Raw genomic sequence first — 18,808 nt, forward strand, 5'->3', positions numbered from 1 at the left:
ATAAAGTTTCTATCAATGGGAGATGATACACGGTCACACCCATGCTAGCTGGGTGGGATGATGCGTGTGGTATATTACGATAGGTCACATCAAACTGTTTACACGTCGAAACCAAATTGTATTGCGTGTCACACTATATAACCAAGCAGGGTGGCGCAAAGTTTATGTAAACTTGCACCGGCAAGCAGGACAAAGGAAACACAAGTTTACAATAAGAAAAAACAGCTGTTGCATATCACAATTCCAGATTAAAGTATGTTGCGGTGTAGTAAATTTTGCGATACCGGCATTTCACGTACCGCAATAACCTTCACCAAACATTTTCGTTGATACGCTTAGTCGCAGTGTGCCGCGTCCAAGGAGTGCATTACAGAAGACGGGATAACGAAGGGTGGGAGGTGGGTGGGGTGGGGGCATGTCGCCCTTTGTGCACAGCTGCCAAGTTCAAAGGTGGCTGTGGCGGGCCCCGCTCGCGTTACGCACAGCGCGCACGTGGCAAATTTGAGTAGCTCACGTGGGCCACACCTCCTGCAGCGTCCGTCAATTCCACGCATTTCTTTTCGCGCATTTCACAACGGTGGCGACGAACTACATACAACACGGCGGCGTTGTTGGATAGACACCTGGATATGCACACACCCTTATAAAGCTTCCCCCCCCCACCCCCATGTAGGTGTTAGCAGAAAGTTGCAGCAAGATCCTGTTTTGCGAGCGCTTATTAAAGGCCGGCACGGCACACGAGGAGGTGAGTGGCCAGCAACACACCCGGCCTGCTACCTTTGACTCCGCAATGCTGATGATGACACACCGCACTCAGTACTCATCTAAGGCTGGGTCGACCTAGGGGATTGGCCGGGAGCGGCACCCAAACGCGGGTCGCAAGGTTCAAAGCGCAGTGCGCTAACCAATATGCCACCGCTCCCCACGTACACTCACACACACCCACAAAAGCGGTGCCGTAAATGCTTAAGAATTACAAAAATGCTGCCTTAAAGCATTTAAAGTATAGGAGGGCTCAGGGTTTCATTTGTGACCTTTCTGCCAGCGATAAGGATTTTCACAAAACTAGAATGAAACATTGCAATGTAAGTTAATACACAGAAAATATAGTGTCCCCATTTCCACGTGGAATCTACCAGTGTATTCAATTAAAGTAAAATTTGCATGATCTATAATCCATATCAAATCGCGTATCTTTGTGTTAACAATCACGCATACGTATGCCCGTATATTGAATAAGGCCATAACATTGATGCTCCGGTGAACTTAGGCCAAATAACATGTTAATTAAAGTAATAAGGGGTTTATTTTTTGCTGTCGCAAAGATAAAACAAAGATCTTTGCATTCGCCGACCTGATTTCTTAAATAAGTGGTAAGTTTAGTTGCGAAATATGAAACAAAATCCATGACCTCCCACTGTCACATCGATGATTGATGAGCATGCGTGAAAAATGAAAACCTTAACAAAGATAAATGATGTAGTCGAGTTGACTCTCACACAGGGTTAGAGATCTGACAAACCTTCAGATTAAGAACCCTGCTGCTTTGTAACCTGGGATGTCAAGGTGAAATTGAACGCAGGTTTATTTTTGTTTAACATATGCCTCCCTACTTAAACAAGCCTGGTTGGGGTGGTTTTCATTATTCTTATTATTATTGACAGCGCCGAGGCAGTGATATAAGTTCCACGTTACTAAGACAGGGGCCAGTCACAGTACAAAACACCAACTACTGACTTTCCGTAAAAGTCGGACGCATTTTTTGACCACAGAGATGATTTAGCAAAGTTGTCCACTTACCAAAATGTAAGCTTTGTGAGACCTTCCCGTTATGAATTGAGTGATTTAGCCTCACTAGGCACCATCCAGCCTAAAGTACGTGTAGTCGTGATAAACGAATAATTCAGATAATTACAGCCCATTGGCAATCCAGTGCCGGATGAAGGCTTTCCAACGTCATATCGATCATAGGGGTTCACCAACCCACACTGGCCATTATGGTTAAGCAGGATTTATATTCTTGCAATAATAATGGAATAACTGTTTCTACAAAATATAAAATAAAATTAAATAACTCCCCTTCCTTTACATTTACAAATTGTATCTCCTACATATAAATATGAAAATCATAGATGATTTGACTGCACACACAACAAACAGTAATGCCACGAGCTCAATTCAATCGCAATCATTACAACTGCGATGGGCATAAAGTATTAACGCCGCGTGCGGCTCGCGCGCCCAGGCCCGTGGTACCTCGACGGTGAGACTCGTGACTTGAGTGAAGGGTATGGGACGCAGAGCAAGATGCACACAGCACACAGCGCGAGGTACGGCATTCCGGGCAGCACCCTGTTCCCCGGCGCCACGCGCTCTTGCAAACCCGCGCTCGGCGCTCGATGCGGCTCGCCCGGCGTCCACCGGTCATCTCCGCGGAGCGCGTGGTTTCTCCCGCAGGCGCACGCCGCGCAGTCGGCCCAGCAGCGGCGCACGAGCGGAGGGTTAACGCCCCCCATGGCTCTCGCTTGACGATGCGCGGGGAACTCCTTCATTGGCGCCTCCGTTCTACCACCGGGGATTGTGATGAGGGCCCGATTGCAACGACAACGTTCCATCCCATTGTTCAACGGAAGACGTGAGTGAAGAAGTCGGAAGGACAGAGCTTTTGACCGTTTGAGTTCATAAGTCGCCGCGCAAAATTGTGATGTCCTGCGACATGCTGTTGCTGTGCAGGGTAAGTAGTTACAAGGCTGCATGAGAGTTATGCACTGGCCATAATATCCTTGGAGAGCAGCAGGCAGCTTTAAACGTCAAGAGTCAGAATCGTCCAGTTCTATGAGACCTGTTAGACCTGTATGACGCTATCTAAGCACTCAGACACACCAGGATATATATACGTCCGGACACAAGCCCATTGACAAGCGGAATGAACCAAAGTAAAAACTAGGCGACAGATCAGATAGCTCCAACCACTCTTAAACAGCAACCGAAGCTTTTTTAGTTCCCGAAAAATGTCCAAAGCTCAAATTTACACTTACGTACAAAAGTTTTTTTTTCTCTTGTAATGTTTATGTAGTAGCAAAGCTAAACTATCGCTATTGTATGTTTGTGATTCTCCCCAAGGAACGGGTAATGGTTTGGTCCAATCGTTCAAAGGGGGCAGCTTCCAACGCGGCACTTTTTGCATCATCACTTGCCACGATCCCACGGATGACACACATACAAATGTTCACTGAAGTGGAACACCCTGTAATTCAAGGCAAATGTTGTGCTGCAATTTGTTTAAAAAGTAAGACCTCTATCTAGATAAATGAAAATGTGATTTGCCTCTTTTTTATATCTCGCTTGGAGCCATTTTGGGCAGAGCATTTGACTCACGAGTGGAAAGTTGGAAAAATTAAAATCCCGGTCATTGTCGACTAAGCCCATCATCCCTTCTTGGGTCAAAAAAAATTGGTACCACTTTGTGGGACATTAAATGTGATTGTTCTAGGGACAGACTGGTCTCTGCCAAGATAATTTGGAAATTTCCACCAATGCCTCAAGTCTGCCAATGGACATGAGCAGGGCTCCGTGATCATTTGCACAAGGAGACACCGACTGAAAACATTTGTACATCGTTTCTGAAGGTTCGTTGTCCGAGACATCAATATCTTGAAAATCTTCTGCGTGACAATCAAAATACACCTGTTATTACTTCAATGAACCTGTAATTCCTATTAGGATGACTGAAGCGGAAACTTTGGAAATGTCTCAGGCTCATGGCTACATATCGGCACACATACGATTACAAAAAAAAACATTACTGACAAAAATTAAGTCGCATGTAATTTTTTTCTGAATACACCCATATAGACCACTTTTTTGAATGCACAAATGTGCGGAGACTACGTAAAAAAATTGCTGCTCATCTCATTTTCGATGCGGACAAGAGGACTTGCGCAATCGTTTCATCCCATTATTACTGCGGACGGGATAATTAATTTAATCAGATTAATAAAATACCAGTTCCTCCCATGGTAATCTGTGAACAAGCACATCTGGCTCTCATGTGTTATTGAGACAATGTTTGCCAAATTTGGTGAAATAATAACAAAAATTCCCAAGCTATTACGTTATAAATGTGTCTGTGTGTCTGTGTGTGTGTATATATATGGCTGGGCGTGGTGTTGACCACCCACCCCTCGTGTGCTTTGCCGGCCTTCATAGGTGTTCGCTAACAGCACTTGCCCCAACATTCTGTTAAAGGCTATACATGGAATATTTCTCTTTGTGTATATATGTTGCACGTGTATTCTTTCCAACACTGACGGGGAATTTTTAAAGCCCATCCTGTGGCACACACATGGCATTTAAAAAGCCTTCTTTGGGCAGTTGTGTTCTTCTACAAATAATACCTACTTAGGAGGTAATGAGCTAGTTGACAGTTCCCAAAGCATGGAAAACATTTATACAGCATTCACAACACTCACTCACGCACACAAGATAAAGATCCCCCGTATAGCCTTAACAGCCTGTTAGGGAAAGTGCTGTTAGCGAGCACCTATGATGGCTGGCACGGAACACGAGGGGGTGAGTGGCCAGCACCATGCCCGGCTGCCTTTGACTCCCCAGTGGTGATGTTTACCACACACCACACCCCATCATGTCCACTGCCCCTTTATGAGAGCCTCAAATCCTCAGCTGTATGTGCTTATATACAAACAACACAATGGTTGTGATAAACACTGGGTGTAAACTATTGAAATGTCAGTTCTCCTGAAAAATCAACCAATCCAGGGACATTTCTTACAGCATCAACAGTCCGTCACTGTGAACGGGACTTTTAAACACGATTTGTCCTGCTACGTCAGTCTATATTTGTGTACTCTAACCTGCATTACAACCGCACCTCATCCAAATGTTGTATTCTGAGGAAAGAGGAGGGGGGGGGGAAAGAGTTGCTTCATAGAGAGATTAAAAGGCTCAGGAAACTCACAATGGCCAAGTTGGAGCGGTGAGTCAGCACCACTGACATCCTGCCGTTTGATTTAGCAACCTGATTGTCAACTGTGGCAAATTTCGGGGTCTCAGCCTGGTCACCAAGAATGCAGAAGCACTCATAATGATTTATATTTGTCAAGTCACTGACATTAATTAATGCCAGCTTTGGTAAATACAGATCATGTGATTAGTCGTTGACTGACACACAGCAAAGAATTGTATACAAAACACGAAGGACTGCTCTCTCGCGTTGGGAAACTAGAGGCCTATTGAAGTGACTCCAGGAATCGTTCTGTGGTGTCATCTTCCGGGGCCATTCCGCCAGTCAGACTCTGCTCCATGAAGGAGTTACATCAGCACACTTCTTCATTTCACGTTATGACTCAGGATATAATAAGTGTGATTGTCCGAACACGTTATAACAACAGTAATCAAGTAAGATGAATTATGTATATTCGCAGATTATGTAATACTTTTGAACGTGCTTTTGTCATCGGAAGTATTCATGCCGCGATAATAAAGGTAGGGGGCGGGTGATAGCCGTGCAGGAAGCAGCAAGTGCCCATTAGGGAAGAGTGGGGCTTGGATAGCAGCCTCTGCTTGGGACGACGAGCCTCGACTGACAAGAGTCAGGATGCCGAGCCTGGTCCCTTTTAATTCTGCTTTTATTTGTCTGTAAGTTTTAGCACGCACTTTTATCAAGCTGGCCAGTTTTTTTTAATAGTGTAAAATGTGTGTCGATAGGTTGAGGGCTAAATGACACCCAAACCACGACGGCACACCTACCCATGTGCAACCGTGTGACCACAACGGTAAGAAGCTCCACTGTGGTTGTGTATCACGTGCCAAAAGAGGCAAAGAGATTTGCGAGTCTCGATAGGTTTGTTTCATCTCCTGGTCAAATAAAGGACACCGACTGATGTGAGAAAACATATGGTATGTGACGCCAGCCTCGCTCATGATACCACATCGCCCGGGAGGCTCGTGTCTAATGCTCACGAATGGCCCCCACATCTCTGATATATACCGACTATGCCTCCATCACGCGTCCATTTTTTTAAAATGATACAGTTGCAATTGAATGACAAAGGCATACACAATGAAAGGTTAAATAACACGTAAGGCTTTCACGACCAATATTATCCATGCAATATTTGTTTTTATTCTACCCAATCTAACCCAAAAAAAATCTATCAAAGGTGAAATATTTAACTAGTATATTTGCACAATACATAGTTACGTGCCTGTCTCAGATGGACACATGCTAAGGTGAAATATTTAACTAGTATATTTGCACAATACATAGTTACGTGCCTGTCTCAGATGGACACATGCTAAGGTCAGCACTCTATGGACACTGACGAAATGTGGCCTTAAATGCTGAGATACAAGCAGGTAAAACCGAATGCCAAATTCTTCCTTGTTAACTCGGTGGAGTTTTACCTTGCTTGGGGGTGGCAATGCACTAGGGGCTCACATTAAATATTCATTGTGAGCTGCAAAGAAAGTTACAGGCTTCTGTCTGCTGCTCACTGAAGCTGCAGGAATACAGTGCTGTCTTGCAGGTGAGTACAATAGAATGTTGTTTTATCAGGTTGCATCAACTTTACAATTGTCCATCAAAGGTGGACACATTCAGACATCTGTCATCCAAAACACGGTTGATCTATTTCCAAAAGCAAATCATCGGTTTTCTGGAACTCATTCAGTTGGCAGTGCTTCGCTGCGTGTCAAGGAGCGGCTCTGGGGAAGATGATACGGCAAATCTACATCCAGTAACTTCAAAAGGCATCTCTTACACAACACTCTCAAGCGTTCCTTGCCACCGTAATCAAGATTTGCATACGCAACACGAGGGAACATTCCTTCGCGCTCTATCCAAATCTGTCGACAAGTGTCAGTCATTTACCATAATCCGTGGAATGTAGCTGGTTTTATGAAGATTCAAACCGAGGTTCTTAATTGTGCTGGCTCAGCATTCCAACATAGCCGCATGGCCTTAAAATATCTTGTGTTTTTATGGTTACATTTATAAATTATTCAGATTTTCAGGTATGTCAAGTTAGATTGATTGCAATACTGTACATTATGATGCTTACAATACAAGGCATTATAAATTGCACGTGTGTGTGTGTGAAAATAGATAATTATTGGATCAAACGCCAACCCGTCAAGCGTGTGAAATCGTACCATGCCTTATTCCGTTTACGGTTTATTTATGAGTGAATTTTTAAATGTGGTAGTAAATATTATCCTTCTGTAATGAAAGTGAATGTAAACACGATCAAGACTCAACACGCCCACGTAAACATTTAACTCGCTACAGCCCAACCTTCCAAATGAGAGATCAAATTGCCAGTTGGGGCTTGTTCCATGCTCTGTGCTTGGGCGACCTTTAGAAAACACTAAGTTTAGGTTTGAGTTCTGTTTTCAGTGTTTTCCTTTGCCCGGAAAACAAGTCGTGTTGTCAGGTTTAACAATGAAAACCCGATTGCATTCAACGACCTCAAGCTATTTAGCACATTGGTTGCTACAGCAGATCATGTATATTGTGTTTTGTTTTTGAAGAGTGTGACTTATCTCTGATTGTTAAAAATTATGGTGGAAATATTATGATTGGCAAAACTGTACACTCAGTTTGAGTGTAATGGGGAGCATTATTGAAACGATAGTTAGTGCTGTGTTTGCAAAAGGACTGTCCACAGTCTGAACATAACAAATGTAGATCATAAAAAAATACTCAAAATAAAATGAACGTCAAACAAAAATTCGTCGTGAGGACTGCGAAATGCACATTAAACTAAATGTTTTATTCGGAATTTCGGAAATTATTCGCAACACACTTTCTGCCATACGTGTGATAAGCAACGTGTAGGCGGGTTACACACAGGCACTGGAGTAGCACCCAGAAGACGGAGATCAAAGCGAAGACCTGAAACAATTATCCTCTTGTGGTATTGCACGAGGAGAATTTGGAGGCTTGAGTGTCAACCGAGAGATCTGTCTGACGCAAGGAGGAGATGGCCAAGGTGTGGTAACATCAACGTAACTCCTCACAATAACATATTGACCTCAATCTTGAGGCCCTTGGGGGAAGCACTCAAAAGAGCGGCCAATTGAAAGCCGGCGCAGGTCAACTCCCCCAGTTTTGAGTGTCCGAAGCTCGTGTTATGCAAGGCTTAGTAGTGGCGCCAGCAGGTGGCGGGTACGGAACGACCCCTACAGAACACGGCCAACGGCGGGGACCTACGAGTAAAATAAATTCAGACATGATGTCCCAAATAAAATTCAGGCACGCGAGACATCATTAGTGAATCAAAAACACGTCACACTGAACGTGCCACAGTTGACCAATAGCTCTGCATGAAATGAAAACCAGATTTCACGGCAGCACGTGGGGGAGGGGTTAGTTTGTGTGCCACCTCTGGGGCCAACGCAATGCGAAACCAGTATGGACACAGCCCTTAACGCGTTCCAGGTGCAGCGCGATGGCGCACGTGGAGCATGCGGCAACATGCTTTGCCTCATTGTTGAGATGAAAGTCACGAGTCCCATGTTATACTACAACGTGTTCGTCGTAGTACATATATTGTATGGCCTGTGTTTGTACATGGTGGCTTCGTGGGCGCTCTAACTTCTTAAACAGGGCAAAGAGAAAGAGTTGGCACTAATTGTGTGGCCAATAACGACTGCCTCGTGAAATCAAACCTACTTATCCATATTTCTTCATTTGAATAATCTCATACATCATATTATTAGCTCAGGAGTAAAACTGTTTGTGATGCAAGTAAATTTTTTATTGAACAATGGCACAGTTTCTTGCAAAGGCATTGCAGGAATTGTCGTATTACCGCAAGGGCTGCAAGATGCCAGGAGATGCCAGTAAAGGAATCGGTGCGATCCACAGTTATATTTAGTCCCCTTGCAGAATAATTTTTTTTCCCGTGGACTGAATCTATCCATGCGGATAGTTGAGTGTTACTCCGTCGTATGCATGGGTGTATTCTGGTTTCCTTCTAACATGAAGGCCAAACATTCGTACACGATATGTGGCCAAAACAGACAATGTATGACCCTCCTAAAAGAGTCTATAGTGTAGGTGAGCCTTTCCCTTTGGTAAATAATTATCGTTCATATCATCATTAGAGCACAAAATCCACTTTAACGAAATAATTTTTTTTTACATCTATAAAAACTGGATCTCAGCCCAATGATTGGTGTCAGTTGTGTTAAGCGCACAGCGTCATTTGCTGCGGTTGAACATCTGTGATGATCTGCATAAAAAAGCAATATAAACCTAACTGCCAAAACAGTTGACACAGGAATGAGGCAACGGCAAGTCACAATTCGTAGACAGCGAACTCCGATACGGCAGAATTGTTCTGCACATATTAGCGGGATTGTGTGACAACCAATTCGGGGTTAGCGGCGTAATTTTAGCCACTTTAACTATGAACGTGGTCGAGCACATGCAGGGATTAATATGTGAACGTCATGGAAAGTAACTTGTCAAGATAGAGTGGTTAAACAGCACACTGGCTCGAGTTTTATGCTCACAGATGTGTCAGTTTAGCTTTCGCCCAGTGAAATCTGCAGTAAATAGAGTTTTTTTTAATGTTAAACCCAGTTTTCATAAGGTAGTCACCGATATGCCCTGGCTCAGTGACCATTGAGCTCAGAACTGTCCTGGACACTCCAGAAACTTAAAAAAGAAATAATTATTTATTTCCGCTCCTCGCTAAAAACTGACTTATTTTCACTTGCTCGCTCCACGGCCCCTTAATCTCCCCCCTCATTACCACCAACCACTACCGGCTCCCTCTTCATATTCTCATATGGCTATCACTTATTCCTCTATTCATTAAATCCATTCATCATCATTTACCGTCATCAATTTAGCTTTCAACCGAATTCACACGTCACAGATTCGCACCCATTGCTTCATCTATTTTATTCACCCCATCTCCACCATCACATTCACACGTTGTACCATTCTTAATTCTCGGTAAAGCGCCTTCATTAAGGCGCTATAAACATTACGTTAAGATAAGATGGGCAGGGACACTGTGTACGACCTTGCCCCCCCGCCATCCACATACTATGAGGCTTACGCCTCTTAACTCAACGCAGATATTAGTGGTGGAGAAATACATTTTTCAAGTGTCCAGCATCAGTAACCTTTGACACTTAAGATATTTGCAGCAGAGGGGCCATGTGTGTGGGAGAGATGGATGGTTTCCTCCTTCTCCTCGTGGTGAAGGGACAGGTGGGGGGGGGGCAAAGCTCCTACCCATCATTAAGAGTTAATTATTATTTGACAAACATATCTGGAGTGCCCGGCACAGGAAGGAGAGTGCCATGGTCACTGAGGCTGAGCGTGTCGGTCACCATCGCATGAATAAATAACAAAAACACGTAATCCGCTCTATATAACAGGGCATTAAAGACACGGCGTTGTGATTTTCTCCACCATTTTATTTACCATCTTTTGCAAGAGAGGTCCCAGGTGCTAATGTCACGACGTTAAACTGTTCAATAATACTGATACGCATGCAACAATTCACCTCTTCTTGCGATTTGGAAAATAATCACTATTTGGAGTTATGATACAGAATCAATTTATTTTATGCTTTCCAACTAAGGATGAAGGCGCTCAATGTATTAGCTATGTCTGTGTGTCCATCTGTTAACCCTCTTAAAGATGATCCAATATAAACAAAGTCTCAGTATAAATTATGTTCAGGCTAACGAAAGGAAAGAGCCAGAACATATGAGACCGACAATACATGACAGTACAAATGAAACAAAATATTATACCTGACAAAACACATCTGACTTCCAATCATTACAAATATTCTAATTGCAGGTAAGGGGGAATGAATAATGTAATGCCTAGTCATAAGAATCCTCTGGGAGAGATTTCATCATTCTTTTTATAAGCCTCCTACTGGCAATGCTTCTGTGAGACTGGGGGGGAGAAATATATAAAGCATTATTTATATATTTCGGGGTACAGTATTTACATAACCCACTGCAAGCTATACATGTAGGCAGAACAGGAATGTGTGCATGCCACTGAGTTGCATGGAGACTAACGCTGTGCACATGAATAACAGTACAGCGGGCTGGCAGACATGATGCACTCGGTGAGAATTGTGAAGTGCAGTGCCTGTAATTCACCCGGCCTGGATAAACCGCCGAAGCATTGTAACCTGGAATTAAGAAAGGCTCTGCCTATCCCCTTACAAAACCAAAGGGGAGACAGATACAAAAGAACACACATCATCCCAAATTCCACAAAATTGACTTGACCATTATGCGGGCCAGGAAATAAAAGCATGGGCTAACTGGAGTCCCGCTCACTTGTCAGCCAAAAATAGACGGCGACTATCATTGAAAGTTCAAGTCAATGCGTCTCACTGCTCAAACGTTCTCAATCTTTGCTGTCTCTCTCTGTTCCTCCTCCTCCTTGTGCTCAATCCACGCGTTCGCTCTTTTTCACTTCTTGCCCCTCTTCGCTGGAACAAACTTCCCCTCCACATTAAACAGTCACATTCGCTCACGGGTTTCCATTCCGCACTCAAAACTCACTTATTTTCCCTTGCTCACCCCACGACCCCTTAATATCCCCCTCTCATAACCACCACCGTTACTTTTCCCTCTTCATATTCTCATTATATGGCTTTCACTCATTCCCCATTCATTTAATTCATTCATCGTCATTTACTGTCATCAATTTCGCTTTCACCGAATTCACACATCACAGATTTGCCCATTGCTTCCGCTCATCTATTTCATTTACCTCATCTCCACCATCACACTCATGTGCACTATAATTAATTCTGTGTAAAGCACCTTGGATAAGGCACTATAGAAATTCCTTTAAGAAAACATAAGAAACGCCTATGTGGTGCTGGTATTATTACCCAGGAGCGACCCAGACCCAGTGGCGAAAATTCCACATTCTTCATATGGCAACCACTGTTGACTTGACAATTATTGACATTTCCATGTATCTATCTAGGAGAGGTGATGGGCTGAGGCAACCCCTTGCCAGGATTTGAACTTGCAACCTTCTGGTTGCGAGTCAAGCGATGTGCAACACAGGGCCACCCAGCCTGACTGTCATGTAATTCAAAAAAATGTGAAACTGCGCAGAGGATGTTGACGCAGTGACTGACCAACAAACGCAGAATAATCGTAAAGATGCGGTCATTGCACGTTGTTTTTCGTAAGCCTGCTGTTTTTTCTTTTACTTTGTTCGGTACAGTGAGGCAGGCGGGCTGAACAGAACTGGAAAAAACTGAATATTCTTTGAAGAGTGAGCTTCTCTGCCTGTCATTGGTGCTTAACCCTTTGCCGTTCCGATGACGTCACATGCGTAAGTCATCAGTTTTTCTTCCGATTCCGTTCCGATTCAATACGTGTATATCATCAAAACAAAACAGGAAGAAAAGCTAAGATATCTTTATCAGTACCGAGGGACAATCACCCTGCAACTAGCAGACGTCTCGGAATGGGAAAGGGGTTAAGAGGCGTTGAGACGCCACCGCATCCACGTAGGTGCCAGGTGGCGTGAAGCCTGCTAAGGTTGGCTACTTATAGCACACTGTACCTCATTTCCGCAAACGTGAAAAAACACGCACAACAAATTACACTTAGAATTTTCCTGAGAAAAAATATCTAACAAAAACTTTTCTGTTCACAACCATGGTGCGCTGTTGAATAAATCTCAGCAAATATTCGCATGTCGTTAATGTATACGGGAAAGGGCATCGTTGAGCTTTCCAATTTTAATTGCTTGAGTTACGGTTTCATTTGAGGTGATAATTCAGTGCCTATAGAAACCCCAAAGGCACAGAGATAAAATTACAGAATCAGAATATTTATTTATACTGGAATCCTTACGCAAGTCAGCAACCTGCTACACTGCCTCCAACAGGCAGCTGTGCAACTCAGGCATTTTACATCTCAGAATCAGAATAAATATTTAGACTGGAGGTATCCGATGAGCTATGAAGCTCTTTTTAAAAGATGTCCATCTCTGTATGATCCACCAACTCTGCCCCCAGGTCACTGGATTAAAGGCATGCACAGTCACCACCACACCCTGCATAAAGTGTAGTAATGTACGATCCATAGTGACGATTATTAAAAGTCACGTGGAAGTGTCTTCTCTCTGTCAAACGAGCATGCAGAGGTGCTCACTCCCATGGGCAGTCACGAACCGGTGGTGGAAAAACCACAATCGAGCTGTTTTCGTGGCTTGTTTTGTCGTTCCGAAATGCGCGCGTCCAATTGGACGAGGGTTAACATCGCCCCCACCGGTGTCAATGTCACATCAACCCAGTTTAACCTGCGCAGAATGGAAGCAACTTGACAGCAAGGGCCGTGTCAACAACAGCTCTCTTCCCCCAGCAGGGCATTCCTGCGCGTGCGGCACACATGCAGACGTACACACACGCCGCTGGGCTAAATTTGAACATCAGCCGACTTCAACTCTGACGGCCTCATCGTGGAAAATACTTGGAAGTGATTTTTCAATGCCATGCAGAATTCCATGTGGCAAACCACACGTACACAGCACAGTATTTATACCCTTGGCTTTTGAGATTCCTGTCTTTTGGTTCTGCACCGTGTCGAATCTCACACACGAGCACTTGTCAACACCAGCAAAAACAATAACGAGGACAGAACAACTGGCTTGTACCTGTCCTCGTGTCTCAATTATATAATTATTCACACAACCTTCAGCCTTGTCATGTCCCAAAGTGATCCCAAGTGGGGTGGAGATTATTCTGTGTTTGGAGAACGAAGGGAGTTGCATCAAGCCTGGTCTTGCTTGGCCAATCGATTCGACGTGAAAAATTTGCAAGAATAACATCTTGTCCTTGACAACTCATTTGCAAATGGAAGAACAAAAGTCTTATCAAGAGGCTTGGTAAAGTTGCCAAGTCAACTTGCTCTGAAAAGTTACCATGTGTTTAAAAGGCTAGCACAAAACGTCTGAGATAAAACCACACCAGTAAACTGTGCGACTTATCTTGTAATATCTTAAGTGCGTTATAATCTATTGTCAGTGCATTTTTGTTAGCCCTCTTGAGGGAAAGTTGTTGTTGCATTGCTTATTGGTAGAGCAATGGCCATTTAGCTTATCTCTATCGTAACCAATCTCTAGCATTAGTTGTAGTTCCATATTTCTCCCCCAAAGGATTCCTTTTGTGAATTGGAAATAAGTAAAATCTGTAAATGACGAGAAAAATCCATCACTACCGAAAATATCATGGATAAGACTGATAGCTTTTATACATGCAATGACCACCTTTGTGTGTTGTTAAATTTGATTTCCCAATAGCATCATTTAAATTGGGACAAAATATCCAGAAACTACCTGGCACACCCCCCTTTGCATTACATAACAAATATGATTTATTTATATTTTTCTGACAAGCCTTGCCAATGTAAATTCCCCTATTGTCTTCCCTGGTTGCCGGTGGCCTTGATAAAACTACAAACATTAAAAATAAACGAGGACAGAGGAAAGTGCGCATTAAATGCCGGTAATTATACACCACGTACATGTGGCATAAACTTCATGTGATTTTAAGCAGCCCTGACATATTAAAGCTGTAACAAAACCAAAGCAAACATTTTCTGTCATTTATTGACAATGGGTACATGTGCCTGTCTGAGTGATGGAGTGGTTGAGTGCTGCTTTACTCACCCGAGTAGGCTGCACACTCTCTAATCAGTCATTTGGGATGGGGGGGCAGCTAAGGTTTTGGGGGACTGATGTACCAAACCAGACCAACGGCGATAAGTATCGCTTTGAGCGACGTGCGCAATGCACTTCATGTGTTAGGCAAGTCTCTGTAGTGCTTGGCATGGGATGATGCTCATTTGTCATTACGTCGCAGTGTGTCAGTGACCGCAGTATGAATACTTGTTATTTGGTGATAATCCATTGGCCATTGTGCAAAAACAAAAATACATGTCTATGGGACCTTTTTGCTAGGTTCAAAAATGATGAAATGATTTGTATGTTTTGCTACAAGTATGTGTGGTTAATGCAGACGTGATGCCTCGCGTAAGGTGTTTGAACATCTTAACACCTCCTGGTTTATTGCCAGAAAGGGTAAAACCTATTCTCACATAAGTACGATAACAAACAACCCCAACGTGTTCGTCAATAACACTGCCAGGAAAAGAAACGTGTACAGTGGGCGACACGTTTTGGGCAGCAGCCCTTCTTCATAGCACATACATAGAGGTGTCCTCTGTCACCCTGAATGTAGTGAGTAATGTGTAAGTGTAATATGTTAGTGTTACTATGTTAGTAGTGGTGGAAGGGGTGATAAGGGAAGAGGGGTGGGTGGTGGGGGAAGGCAAAGACCAACAAACCAAATTGACTACAGAACAATATGGTTAATAAAGTTAAACACACACGACACAATTAATACATACGTAAACACATATACTGTACACGGGGCTTTTGTTACATAGGTTGTATGTGCCGGACTGCCAATTAAGCCTCTTACTTTTTAATTCAGCAAAAAAAAAATTTGGTAACTTGATTGGAAAATAAATAAACAACTACGTTTTCGCAAAACATTGATAAATTAACTAAAAGTAAACATGTCCACAAGACTGTGTGTAAGTTACAGCTCCGTACGATGATTTTGCATGGCTAAATCCAGTCAATCTAGTCATTTCTTTTAACACAATGTCCCTGAAACCATCTGGCTGGCCTTGCTCCCAGTCATTTTCATTGCAAATCCCATCGCAAACTTTGATTAAACCCCATATCAAACTCGTGGTATGCAAATGCTGCCAAAATATTACAATGCAAATTTTCGTACTTATTCATGTTTTATGTTCCAGCTTTGAGAGTAAAACAGAAGTATGCAATGGCAAATAATTTAACAGATACACACATGCTTGTTTTTGGAATGGACAGGACACGCACATTTTGGATAGTGGACTACAGTAGTCTGTGTGGATATTTGAGTGGTATCCCCTTTCATTGTGGGTTTCTTTCATTCTCTGGTTCCCTCCAACATGTAAATAAACCAGTGGTTCTTAACCTGGGGTGCGAGATGCCCTTTTTGGGGGTGCGAGACATGCCAGATTATTTTAGAAGGTAAATCATCGAAAACACTAAATAAGCGCAGGCAAGTAAGTACAGCTACTGAGTTTCATCAAACCTTATGCATTTATTAACATTATACATTTTTTTATGATTAAAGAAGAAAGGGGTGCAAGGCTGCAGTAAAGGTTAAGAACCACTGAAATAAATCACTAAAATGGAATTGGCCAAACATCAAAAAGTATGACTCTCCTAAAATTGCACCCGGCGACTCAATGATAATCAAATACCATGGTTACTATTGTTATTTATCAATTATTGAGCACACAGATTTTGTGGGAGCGGTGGCACAGTGGTTAGCGCACCACACTATGAATCCAGCAACCCGAGTACGATTCCCAGCCATGGCTAATTAAACGATGAAAAGGGAGTTTAACATCTCGCCACGGCGGTGCCATAGCAGCGAGTGATATCTGAACTGGGCCTGGGTAGCCCCTCTCGATTCCACTCCAGCACCCAAGCTTCACCAACCAGCACTGAGAAAGCATATTGGTCAAACTACTACCACGATTGACAGCATTCATCCAGCAGTGTACAATGGAGAATTTCTTAGCTCACTGAAGCACAAAACAAAGAGACATTTCATTTTAGGATCAATAAGTTCAAACCACCGAGCTGAAAACAAAGAACTTCAAAGTGTTTGACGGTGTATCTTCATTCAGCCACTGCAGACAGGGCTGAGAGCAATAAACATCTATAAAAAACAGGGATATAATTATTTTAACGTGCAGACCACAGGCCATCAAATCAACCTGTCAAGGTACTGGCTCAGGACTAATGGGGTATCTTTCCCCAGCGTCAGCTGGCTACAGCCTGTCACTGATTGTTATGTTATTGCAATTCTATACTCTCTTGAAATTGTAAACGAGGAAAACAATCAAACAGCCCTGAAAAGAACCAGCATATTCTAAGCCAATTCCACATTCCTATGTCAAGATCCAGTATCGATCTCCACAGGCCAATCACTTGTGACTTCCCACAAGTTGGTACACATATCAAGTATTGTTCATGATGATGATGCCAATAACAATAAAGTTTCAACTTATAAAGGTCCTGAAAGCAACAGCACGATTTAAAGTGGTGTGGTAACACACATTCTAAAAACAGGGTGAAGTAATTTTTTAAAAGTTTGGTTGAAGTTTATTTTATTTATTACACAGATGATCGCATTTAGCCAGTTACCCAGCTATTTTACAAAGAAAATCCACGATGCGTGAGCACAGCATAAACAAAATAAAGACATCAATATTGCAGAGAACTAGTACAAGGATATTAAGAAATAATATTGCACAACAAGCGAGGTATTTAGAAGTGGTAAACAAAACCCACACAAATAAAAAAAGCAATACAAATATAATGAGAGCTGGAGGCGTGAGAAAAAAATAGGTACAGGTGCAAGTAAAGCTCTCAATGTTAGTCTAAAAGTGACATAACACACAAAATAAAATAAAGACAGTGCAAACATGTGGGAGCAAGAGGCGCCACAAACATGGTAAAGGTACAAGTATGCTCCGCGCTTTGGTTTAATCGGGAAATAAAGAGGGGGAGAGAAGGGAAAATACACCAAGCTGTAGATGAGTGGCAACGGTATTCCAGAATGTGGAGCAGCAAATGAGAATAGGGCCGCAATGTGGTTAGATTGGTGTGGAAGAACGTGGATGGGCAGGGAGAGTTCCTCGCAAGCTTGGGTAAAGTACCGGAGCAAGGGGGTACAGAGTTGGCAATGCAGACAACAAGCAGGAGATCGTTTCCGATGGCAAGATTAGCAGGGCGAAGGTGTCGTCACCGACTGAACAGAGATCGGCTGCCAGTGTCATTAGGAGCCCTTGGATATAATAATGATGCGAGTTATTATAAACGTGCTCTTTACCGCTTAGACAAACAAATTAAGAGTGAGGTAGCACGTAAAAGCCACGCTGATATTTGTAGGTTCCTGACAAGATAACATCTCAGTTATATGTTGAAAATCCAACACCACGGCATTGACCAAATCACCAAAGGGGAAGCAGACGTATATGCAAAAAAATATGGTAAGCGAGTGGCTGCGTCAAAAATATCTGCCATTCAATGCGTTGCTGTTTCATTACATTAATGTACCATTGTGCACCGAGCAAGGCAAAGGGTAAAAAGTTACAGATATTCACTTAGCCTGGCATGCTCCGGATTAACATAATTTAATACAGCAGCCTCCAGACTTGGCACAAAAGGCAGCATTGTAATTCTCACCATGGCAAATGCTCTGTTTTAATGTAATCTGTGAATGTATGCTGTATTTGTGTGTACAGGATATGTACAGCCCTTTATCAATCGATCCACTGCTGGATAAGGACCTGCCCGTGGCATGCAGGTCATGGAGTTTAACACGTAGGCTTTCGCGACCAATATCATCCATAATAGAGGTTTTTTAGTTAGATCGCGTAAATATATAAATGTGTCGTTAAAACCCGCCACCACCCGACACAGCCAACGTGTAAGGGTTGTCACGTAAACAGAACATGCCGATTCGTCACTAGTACAGCACACCGGTGTGTTGGAGAGTCAAGCCACAACATTTACAAACTGATTACGATGTTCCGCCAGTAATTACAACTAGCTTCATCAGGCGACAGCCAGATTTCTGGAGAAGTCTTACTGTTTCGTTCCTTATATAGAGGCGTAGATGTGTTGACCACTCTTCTG

General features: G+C 43.0%; 1 protein-coding gene across 6 annotated transcripts in view; it reads right to left on the reverse strand.

Moving 5' to 3' along the window:
- Window positions 1-18,808, reverse strand: part of LOC144937950 (SUN domain-containing ossification factor-like) — a 79,868-nt gene that overhangs the window by 44,827 nt on the left and 16,233 nt on the right. For 4 of the 6 annotated variants that reach the window (XM_078865593.1, XM_078865594.1, XM_078865592.1 and 1 more), the window contains exon 1: window positions 2,257-2,686. The exons of the other annotated variants lie outside the window; for them this stretch is intronic. In XM_078865593.1, the coding sequence (XP_078721719.1) occupies window positions 2,257-2,615 (359 nt within the window). In that variant the 5' untranslated portion in view covers window positions 2,616-2,686. Of the gene's footprint in view, window positions 1-2,256; window positions 2,687-18,808 lie in introns of those variants that run through there. 6 annotated transcript variants of the gene reach the window in all.

The sequence above is a fragment of the Lampetra fluviatilis genome, chromosome 20, assembly GCF_964198595.1.
Source record: "Lampetra fluviatilis chromosome 20, kcLamFluv1.1, whole genome shotgun sequence".
In the NCBI taxonomy this organism is placed as follows: Eukaryota; Metazoa; Chordata; class Hyperoartia; order Petromyzontiformes; family Petromyzontidae; genus Lampetra; species Lampetra fluviatilis.